General features: G+C 45.3%; 1 protein-coding gene across 1 annotated transcript; it reads right to left on the reverse strand.

Annotated features, from left to right (window-relative positions):
• Window positions 1-3,044: 3,044 nt before the first annotated feature.
• CITED4 (Cbp/p300 interacting transactivator with Glu/Asp rich carboxy-terminal domain 4) lies at window positions 3,045-4,704 on the reverse strand. Its single transcript, XM_043999266.1, has one exon. It carries the CDS (start codon window positions 4,359-4,361, stop codon window positions 3,774-3,776), a length of 588 nt encoding a protein of 195 aa, XP_043855201.1. The 5' UTR covers window positions 4,362-4,704; the 3' UTR covers window positions 3,045-3,773.
• Window positions 4,705-11,120: the final 6,416 nt, after the last annotated feature.

The following is an 11,120-nucleotide window of genomic DNA, read 5'->3' on the forward strand; positions in this document are numbered from 1 at the left end:
GGACTAATAGACACACAACTGGGTGGAGTAATCTATTTAATCTGGGCAGTAAATGAGCCTAACACTATTAAAATTGGCTCAAAGACCTCAATCTCATTGGAATTGGCTCAAGGAGGGACTAATGTACACACTCAATTGGGCAGAGTAATCTCTATAACCCTGCAGGAAAATAGGAGGGGAAGCGGATAAAGAGAGAGGGGCAAAAGAAGGAAGGGCAGAGTGGGGGAGGGGACAGACAGAAACAAATCCCTTTTGAAGAGTGATAGGATGAAAGAAGATGGACAGTAGAATAAATATCATGGGGAAGGAAATAGGATTAACAATAGTAATCATTAAAAAGAGAAAAGGGGGGAAAATTGTACAAAAAATATTTATAGCAACTCTTGATGGAGGCTAAGAATTGAGAATCAAGGGAATGTCCATCAATTGAGGAATGATGGAAAAAGCTGTGTTATATGATTGTAGTGGAATGGACTTGTGCTACAGGAAATGACAAACAGGATGATCCCTGAAAAACCTTGAAAAACTAATGAACATCAATGTATGGTGAAGTGAGCAGAGCTGAGAGGACATTGTGTGTAGTGACAGCAGTATTGTTCAATGAGTAATTGTGAATGACTTAGCTACTCTCAGCAGAACAATGATCCAGGACAATCCCAAGGAACTAATTAGGAAGCTTACTATGCACTGCTATAGAAAGAACTGATAAAAAGAACACTTGTGGATTGTACATATATAACCTGGTTGTGATCTTGTGGAGGGGGGAGGAAAGGGAGGGAGGGAGGGAGAAAAATTTGGAACTCTAAATCTTATGAAAATGAATGTTGAAAACTACCTTTACATGTAAATGGAAAATAAAATAAATGTTTGTTAATGAATGGAGATGTACTGGTTCCTTAAGTTCAACAGGTTCAAAACTGAAGTAATTGTTTCCATCTCCCACCCCTAAACCCACCTGTCCTCTTCACTATTTCCATGGAAAGCTAAGCCATCTTCCCCATCATCTGGCCCCAGACCTGTGCCATCTTGAAGCGCCTTTCCCTCTTCCTCAGTTGTGGTCTATACCTCTACATTATCCCTTCCATTCATCCCTTCCTCTCCACTACCATTAACTAGGACTTCCCTAGTTCAGGCCCTCATAACTCCTGGATTATTGCAATAATATGGTTTTCCTGGGCAGCTAGGTGGCACAGTGGATAGAGCACCAGCCCTGGATTCAGGAGTATCTGAATTCAAATCCAGCCTCAGACACTTAACACTTACTAGCTGTGTGACCCTGGGCAAGTCACTTAACCCCAATTGCCTCACTAAAAAAAATATAAAATGGTTTTCCTGCCTTGCTCTCATGTCCAAATGATTTTTTTTCTTTTTCTCTTTCTTTTTTTTTTGGGGTGGTGCAATGAGGGTTAAGTGATTTGCCCAAGGTCACACAGCTAGTGTCAAGTGTCTGAGGCCATATTTGAACTCAGGTCCTCCTGAATCCAAGGCCAATGCTTTATCCACTGCACCACCTAGTTGCCCCTGTCCAAGTGATTTTCCTAATGAATGCCTGGGTTCAGGTCTCTCTTTTACTCAAAAACTTTTAATGGGAATATAATGGTTATCTCCATTTTGGATGGGAAGACTAAGCACCGGCCCCAAAATAAAGTGACTTGGCCAGGATCCCACAGGTAGTCATTGACAAAACTGGGATTCAAAGTCATAATCTTTGATTTCAAATCCATTGTTCTTTCCTTTACAACCATACTGCCTCAACTGCACATTGTTTTGAATTCTACCACATTGGGGGCTGGCTATCCCGGAATCTACTGTGCCCAGCTAGGAGGGGAACCCAAGGCCTTCCTCATCTATCCTATTCCTGTGAGACCTTGTCTAAAAAGAACTAACATCTTACTCTCATTCCCGAAGGAGAATGGGGCTGAGCACAGGAAAAAGAGCAAGTAGGGGAGTGAGCCCCTTGGAGTCAGTAGACTGTACTGAGGTTCAGTTGTGCTCCTTGTCATGTAAGTGATTTGCTCCTCAGAGCCTCAGTTCCCTCATCTGTAAAATGGAATTAGGACAGGGCAGCTAGGTGTCGCAGTGGATAAAGCACTGGCCCTGGATTCAGGAGGACCTGAGTTCAAATATGGCCTCAGACACTTGACACTTACTAGCTGTGTGACCCTGAGCAAGTCACTTAACCCCAATTGCCTCACCAAAAAAGAAAAAGAAATGGAATTAGGACTTGGGCCTTTTGCCTCCAAGGGCAGTTGTGAGGAAAGAGATTTGTAAATCATTGGGTTGGGGTTTTGGTTTGGTTTTGCCCAATGGAAGTATTGTATCATGAATAGGGAGAAAGGCTCAAAGGCAGGACAAGCTTTGGTTCCCACCTCTAAGAAGCTGACAGTTTAGCCCTGGGCGAGCTAGGCACATCTAAGACTAAAGGTGATGGAGCAGGTGTGAATCTGCTACGGTGGAGGGAGTTCCCTCACCAGGAAGATCCTAACACCAACACAGTAAATTCAAACTAAAGGGGGGTTATAGAAATATAGCGTGTTAACTTGCATGGGGAAGGAGGTGGGAAAAGAGGGAAAGGAAGAGAATAGGAGACCCACTGGAGAGGGCTGGAAGGCAGCTTTCTCCTTCCTCCTTCTTCAGCACCACCAACAGTGAGCAGCTGGGGGCAGCAGCCGCCTGCAATTCGCCCAGGCTCTTCTGAGGTCTCCAGAACTCCACCCCAAGCCCGACCAAGCCGGGACGTTCTCAGGGCCTCAACCTTTCAGGAACAAGCTCAGAGTCCAACTGCCATTCTCTCCAAGAAGGAAGCTGGGTGAGATTGCGCCATTTCAACTGCAAGACTCAGGGCCCTTTCAAAAGAAGCAGACATCTGCAGTTCCCACTGGTCTGCTGATGCCCACGTCCTCCCCTCCCCCACCCCCACTGCCACCCTCAGCTCTGGGACTGCTTACCCTTTTCCTCTATCCCGCTCACCCACATCACCTCAAAGTCAAACAAACTGGATCTTTGACAAATGCTTACACAGCAGGTCCCCTCAAAATCAGGTCAGCAGACTCCAAACCCGAAAGAAAACATTTATTTTGGCTTGCATGGCAGAGAGAGAGAGGGTAGTGACCTTAACCCATAGTCACCCGTGAGTTTGGGGAATTCCCTGCAAATATCCCCAGCGTGGGGCCAGTGGCTTGAAGGAAAAGTTCAACTATGGCAGTGACCCAATCACCCCCTGCCCGTGCCCCTGACAGAAGTTCAGGGATCCACCTTGCTAAGTAGTCCTTCCAGCCAGTTTGGGGGAGGGGGAGGGGGGTGGGAGTCTTGGAAGGCAGAAAGGAAAGGTCTGGTAGGGACCCTTGGCCTAACATGGTTCAGCAGGGGAGGGTACAAAGGCAGGCATTTGTAATTCCCCTCCCACCCTCCAGCAAACAGCCCCCACAGTCAAGTAGTCTGTTATGATGCGAAAGAGCTTAGAGCCAGAAGAGCTGGGTTCAAATCCCGATTGTGCCCTTGTCCTTCTGAAAAATAAGGATAGGCTGGCGAGAAGTCTCCTCCCCAATCATGAACCCCAGGGACACAGATCCTGGCGGGGGCTCCTCCGCAAATATGACCCACCCCTCGCTCCAAGCTTCAGTTGCTTTACTCCAGAAACTAGCCAAAAGGGATCAAGGGGCAAGGCTCCTGAACTGTCAAGAGATGGAATTGGGCTAGGCCTGACTGTCTGCTAAAATTGGCCAGGGGAGAGGGCACGGGAAATCCTCGAAAAGGTCAGAGCCCTGGGGCCCTCAGCAGCTCACGGCTCCGGCCTGGTGTTTGCCCCCAAAGTCCCAGAGGCAGTCGAACTCGTTCTGTCCCAGGAAGAGCTCAGGCAACTCCTGCACCCGGTCCAGCCCCAGCTCCTGCTCCAGAGAAGTCAGCGTCTCCTCGTCGATGAGCTCGGCGTCCACGCAGCTCAAGGTCAGCGCCGGGGGCGCCAGGTGTGGGCCCAGCTGGCCTGGCCAGCACTGCGGGGTGCCCGGACCCAGGGCACAGCCCGAAGGGTGGCTCTGGTAGAACGGGTGGAGTTTCTGCCTATGCAGGCTGGCCGCGAGCTGCGGCGGCCGCGGGGGCCCCGGAAAGGGCCCGGGCTGACCCGGGTACGGTAGGGTCCCGGGTCCTGACTGCTGGGGTCCCAGCTGGACAGCTGAGCTGGAGCGGGGGCGCAGGTCGCCGTTCTCTAGGCCCGGCCCGGCATAGGGGTGCGGGAAGCCGTCGGTAGCGGGGGATAGGGTCCGGAATACATGGGGGCCAGTGGGCAGATTCCCCGCCCCCACGCGGTGAGGCTGCAGCCCCGGAACTCCGTGGCTCAGGGGAAGCATCAGGGGATCCGTCATGGGCGCGTGGACTGAGGAAGAGGTAGGGGAGGGGAAATGGAGGACCCTGAAGAGAGAGGGGTGCAGGGTCAGCCCTGGCTCAGCCTGGGACGGCTCGGGGCGCGGACGCTGTCCCAGTGAGTGATCGGGACTCCAGGACAAGAGCCTTTCCCTAACTTCTCCGCAGGGGCCCGGCCAGGACAAAGGAAGCCCGTGCCGTCCCGTCTGTCCCCCGCGCAGGACCCAACAGAAGCCGTCTCAAGAAGCCGCAGCTCGGAGAAGCTGCTTTTCCGCTCCCGGTCCAGCTCCGCATACGATCTGATCCAATCTGCCTTCCCTCAGTCCCGGCCCGCGATTGCCCTCTTATAGAGCGAGGCGGGGCCGCCCCGCCCATCCGCATGCTCATTGGACGCTCGGCCTGGGTTCTGCCGACCTAGTGAGGAAGGGTCCGCCCTCCCGAGCTGAGGTCCCGCCTTCAGTTTCCCCACGCGGATTAGCTTCACGCGAGCTTCACTGGGCCACAGGCGTGAGGAAGTGTCCTAGAAACGGGGTGCGTGGCCTTGTGCAAGTTAGGCCCCTCTCTGGGCCTCAATTTCCCGGATCTATAAAATGGACGGTTGCATTAGACAGTTTCTAAGGTCCCAGCTAGTTCTAAATCCTATCTTCCCAGGCTGTCCTTACCTCCTCTGGGCAATTGTGAGGCCAAAATGGAATGGGGGTCAGGTGTACACCTAAAGATTTTCAGAGAGGAAGATTACAATACTCTGCTGTGTTCTATACTCAAATTTCCTCTGTTGTGTCTGCTAGAAGTCTCCCCTGCAGCGCACACTACCCTTGTTGCAAAGCTATGTAGCCTCGTCAGCCCTGTGGGTAGGTACTGTTATTGCCCCAGTTTCACAGATGAGGAAATCCAGAACCAGAGAAGTTAAGTGATTTGTCCTGTGTCACACAAGATCACCCAAGTTTTGGGGCAGCTAGGTGGCGCAGTGGATAAAGCACAGGCCCTGAATTCAGGAGGATCTGAGTTCAAATCCGGTTTCAGACACTTGACACTTACTAGCTGTGTGACCCTGGGCAAGTCACTTAACCCCCATTGCCCCGCAAAAACCAAACCAAAACAAAAAAGATCACCCAAGTTTTCATAACTTTACATCCAATGCTTTGTCCGCTATACCATGCTATCTCTTAGACAGTCTCATAGATCATTCTTTATTGGGGGTTCATGAACTTGAGTCTAAAAGGTTGTTTTATTTTTTAAAAATAATTTGATAACCACATTACGATATAATCGATTTTTCTTTAAAATTGTGTGTATTTTATCACTGTTGATTAGAGAAATAAAAATTAAAACAACTCTGAGGTACCACCTGACACGTATCCGATTGGCTAATATGACAAAAAAGAAAGATAATAAATGTTGGAGAAGCTGTGGAAAAATTGGAACACTAATGCATTGTCGGTGGAGCTGTGAACTGATCCAACCATTTTGGAGAGCAATTTGGAATTATGCCCAAAGGGCTATAAAGCTGTACGTACCCTTTGACCCAGCAATACCACTATTAGGTCTTTTTCCCAAAGAGATCATCAAAAGGGGAAAAGGACCCATATGTACAAAAATATTTATACCTGCTCTTTTTGTGGTGGCAAGGAATTGGAAATTGAGGGGTTGCCCATCAATTGGGGAATGGCTGAACAAGTTCTGGTATATGAATGTAATGGAATTCTATTGTGTTGTAAGAAACGATGAGCAGGTGGAGTTCAGAGAAACTTGGAAGGACTTGCATGAACTGATGATGAGTGAAATGAGCAGAACCAGAAGAACCTTGTACACAGTATCATCAGCATTATGTGTTGATCAACTGTAATAGGTTTGATTCTTCTTAGCAATACAATGGTCCAAGATAGTTCCAAAGGACTCATGATGAAAAATGTTCTCCAAATCCAAAAAAAAAAAAAAGAACTGTGGAATATGGATTCAGATTGAACCATACTATTTCTTTTGTTTTTGGTGCTGTTGTTTTTCTTTTTTGGGGTATTTCCTTTTTTGCTCTGATTCTTCTTTCACAGCAAGACTAATGCAGAAATATATTTAATGTGATTGTACATATATAACCTATATCAGATTACTTGCTGTCTTGGGGAGGTGGGGAAGGGGAGGGAGGGAGGGAGAAAAATTTGAAACTAGAAATCTTATAAAAATAAATGTTGAAAACTATCTCTACATGTAACTGGAAAATAATAAAAGATTTTTATAATTTTTTAAAAAAATTGTGTGTATTTTAGGGGCAGCTAGGTGCCTCCTGGATTCAGGAGGACCTGAGTTCAAATCCGGCCTCAGACACTTGACACTTACTAGCTGTGTGATCCTGGAGCAAGTCACTTAACCCTCATTGCCCCATCCCCCCCCCCCCAAAATATTGTGCATATTTTATCTTATGCATTTAAAAACATTGCTGCACCTCAGCTTCTGGGATAGGAATTCAGTATTTGACAAAAATTGCTGGGAAAACTGGAAGATAGTATGGCAGAAATTAGGCATAGACCAACATTTGACACCTTATACTAAAATAAGGTCAAAATGGGTACATGATTTAGACATAAGAGGTGATACCATAGGTAAATTAGGAGGAAAAGGAATAGTCTGCCTTTCAGATCTTTGGAAAGGAGAGCACTTTATGACCAAACAAGAGATAGAGAATATTATGAAATGCAAAATAGATGACTTTGATTACATTAAATTAAAAAGTTTTTGTACAAACAGAAGCAATACATCCAAAATTAGAAGGGATACAGAAAGCTGGGAAAGAATCTTTATGGCCAGTACCTCTGATAAAGGCCTCATTTCTAAAATATATAGGGAACTAAATCAAATTTATATGAATCCAAGTCATTCCCCAATTGAGAAATGGTCAAAGGATATGAACAGGCAGTTTTCTGATGAAGAAATCAAAGCTATCTATTCCCATATGAAAAAAATGTTCTAAATCACTATTAATTAGAGAGATGCAAATTAAAACAACTCTAAGGTACCACCTGACACCAATCAGATTGGCTAAAATGACAAAAAAGGAAAATAATAAATGTTGGAGAAGCTGTGGGAAAATTGGAACACTAATGCATTGTTGGTGGAGCTGTGAACTGATCCAACCATTCTGGAGAGCAATTTGGAATTATGCCCAAAGAGCTATAAAGCTGTGCATACCCTTTGACCCAGCAATACCACTCTTGAGTCTTTTTCCCAAAGAGACCATAGAAAAGGGAAAAGGACCCACATGTACAAAAATATTTATAGCTGCTCTTTTTGTGGTGGCAAGGAATTGGAAATTGAGGGGCTGTCCATCAGTTGGGGAATGGCTGGACAAGTTGTGGTATATGAATGTAATGGAATTCTATTGTGCTGTAAGAAACCATGAGCAGGTGGAGTTCAGAGAAACTTGGAAGGACTTGCATGAACTGATGATGAGTGAGATGAGTAGAACCAGAAGATGATACACAGTATCATCAACACTATGTGTTGATCAATGGTGATAGATTAGATTCTTCTCAACAATCCAACGGAACAAGAATGTTCCAAAGGACTCATGACGGAAAAGGCTCTCCAAATCCAGGGGGGAAAAAAGGAACTGTGGGATATGGATGCTGATTGGACCATACTATTTCTTTTGTTTTTGATGCTGTTGGCTTTCTGATTTCAGGTTTTTCCTTTGTGCTCTGATCCTTCTCATATAACATGACTAATGCAGAAATATGTTTAATGTTAACCTATATCAGATTGCCTGCTGTCTAGGGGAGGGGGAGAGGGAGGGGAGGGAGGGAGGGAGAAAAATTTGAAATTTGAAATCTTATATAAACAAATCTTGAAAACTATTTCTACATGTAACTGGAAAATAATAAAATACTTTTATTTAAATTTAAAAAAAAAAAACATTTCTGCAAGAAGGGGACCACAGACTTCTCCAGACTGCTTAAAGGAAAGATGAGCACAACAAATAAAATAAAATAAAATAAAATAAAATAAAATAAAATAAAATAAGATAAGATAAGATAAGATAAGATAAGATAAGATAAAATAAATAGAATAAAATAAAAGGGCCTCTTCTCTATGGAAATTAGCACTTAAGTGATGAAGCTGTGTATGGTGGCCTGGGAATCTGCCCCTCAAATTGCACCTCTGAGAAACTGTGTCATTTGAGAAAAAGGCTAGGTCTGGTTTTGAGAGAAGGAAGCTCATGTGGCAGACAGAGAACTAGAATTATGACCTACAATATGGTTCTCCCAGTTTTTAGCTGTATGAAGCTAATGCTTCCTCCTCTCAAGACCTCTGTTTTCACATCTGTAAAATGGCAAGATTGGGCTCAATGATCTTAAAAATCCCTTCTAGCACTCCTCTGATACCTTCCAGCTGGTATCAGGCCTAACAATGATGTCTTTTGTCAATTTCCAGATCTGGAAGAAACCTTGGTAACTGGCTGGTCTGTTCCCTTTCACTTTTTTACAGATAAGGAAAATAAAGTGCAGAGATGACCATAAAAAACTTACCTAAGATCATGCATCAGATCTCTGCAGATTGTATCAAATGATTTTTCTTTCTTGGACCCTGGAAGTAACTCAGTTTACTGTCCTTCTCCTCTATCCCTTCTCAGTGAACCTTGCCCTTTCCCTGGAGCAAGAAGACCTTTTCTCTGGGGCCTAGCTAATGCCTCCCTTCCTATTTTGGGGGCCCTTCCGGTCAGTAGCCATGAATTGGGTTACCTGGACTTCTGGATTTGTCCTCCTGATCTCTTTTTTTGTTTGTTTGCTTTTGTTTTTTTGGTGAGGCAATTGGGGTTAAGTGACTTGCCCAGGGTCACACAGCTAGTAAGTGTTAAGTGTCTGAGGCCGGATTTGGACTCAGGTCCTCCTGAATCCAGGGCCAGTGCTTTATCCACTGCACCAACTAGCTGCCCCCTCCTGATCTCCTAAAGCAGCCCCAGAATCAGAGTTCAGAGTCCTGAGTTCTTGTCCAAGCTATACCCTTGGACTTGACCCCAGCTTCATCATCTACAAAATGGTGACTCATTCATTTAATAGGCATTTACTGAGCACCAGCTATATCAAATGAGATAATGTCTGACAGACCTTAAAGGACAAGCTATTGGGGCTACATAGGGGATAGCAAGATTCAATCCAATAATTCAAGCAATATTTATTAAGCATCTATCATGGGCAAAACAGGAGACAGCATGGTACAGTGGATAGTGCTATTGGATTTGGAGTATGGAAACCCTGCAGTTGAATCTCTCAAAGTAAGTTAACCTCTGAGTCTCAGGCAGCTCTCTTAAGACTTAGCTACTACCTTATAAGCAGTTGTACCTGCTTTGGTGAGAGGAGTTTCCCCACCCAAAAAAAAAATCACACTACCCTGATTTATTGATCATATGAGCAGAGTGCTGAGCTCAGTGCTGAAAGAGATAAAAAGATTAGATCAAAGTCCTGTCTCCAAGGAGCTCACAGTCATGTAAGACATAAACCTAGGGAAGGATGATAATACACAGTGATACATACTGAGACATTCTAGGACCAACCCATCTTTTGTTAAAGAAACAAGATAGCTTTCTGTCAGTCCCACTGGGTTCACTGTTTCAGGGACCAGCAACTTTGTCATCCATGAGTGTCAGTCACCTAGGGGAATAAGTACAACTCTAGGATGCTTAGTGGCAGGCTTAAGAGAGGGAGAGAGTAAACCATCGGCCCTGGACTGAGGAGGACCTGAGTTCAAATACAGCCTCAGACACTTGACACTTACTAGCTGTGTGACCCTGGGCAAGTCACTTTACTCTCATTGCCCTGAAGAAAAAAAGGATATGGAGAGAGGAGAGATGGATGAAAGGGAATGGGAAAAGAAACTAGCTGCAGAAAGAAATGGGGGTCAGGAAGGGAGATGGTAAGGCTTGCATCAAATCTTGGTGGTACTGAGGATTAGGAGTTGAAAGAGGCAGAAATAATGGAGGGAACAAGGTCGTACTTCATATGGAAGAAGGAACCCAGCTATGCCACTCCTGTGTGATATCAGGCAGGTTACCTGACCCCTCTGGAGTGTCACTTTCCACGATTTGTGAAAATGAGGGGGTTGAACTCAAAGATCTCTAAGGCCCCTTGCAGCTGTGATATTTTGTGAAACATGAATCAGATCGACAAAGTGCTAAGTGAGGTCTGAAGAGAAAGTTGTTGCTGAAAGGGGAGATCAAAGAAGGCACCCTGGAGGAAGTGGCACTGAGTTGGACTTTTAAGGATAGAGAGAAATTTAGCAGGAGGAGAAGGGGGAGGGAGGACATTCCAAGGTTGAAGAGAAATAGAAGAAGGAGGTACAGAAAGTGTTCAAGTTCATCAGAGTCCTGTTTGTTTGTTTATTTATTTATTTTTTTTTGGTAAGGCAATTGGGGTCAAGTGACTTGCCCAGGGTCACACAGCTAGCTAGTAAGTGTCAAGTGACTGAGGCCAGATTTGAACTCAGGTCCTCCTGAATCCAGGGCCAGTGCTTTATCCACTGCACCACCTAGCTGCCCCCAGAGTCCTATTTATTTAATCCTCCCTTACATCAGAGTTATTCATGTGCTCTTTTCTCCCTCCTTCCTCCACTCTTCATGAGTTTGTAAGCTCCAGAAGAGTAGGATCTGTGTTTTTCTCTTTGTATCCCTAGCTCTGGCACAGTGTCTGCTACCACAGAAGGCTAAATTGGACTAAGATTCTCAGGGAGTAGGGTTGTGTGGGGGTATAGGACATCCAGTTGATATGACATTC

The sequence above is a fragment of the Dromiciops gliroides genome, chromosome 3, assembly GCF_019393635.1.
Source record: "Dromiciops gliroides isolate mDroGli1 chromosome 3, mDroGli1.pri, whole genome shotgun sequence".
In the NCBI taxonomy this organism is placed as follows: domain Eukaryota; kingdom Metazoa; phylum Chordata; class Mammalia; order Microbiotheria; family Microbiotheriidae; genus Dromiciops; species Dromiciops gliroides.

Bases quoted from the DNA above. Each gene is read 5' to 3' on its own strand.
- CITED4 (XM_043999266.1), bottom strand. From the start codon at position 4,361: ATGACGGATCCCCTGATGCTTCCCCTGAGCCACGGAGTTCCGGGGCTG.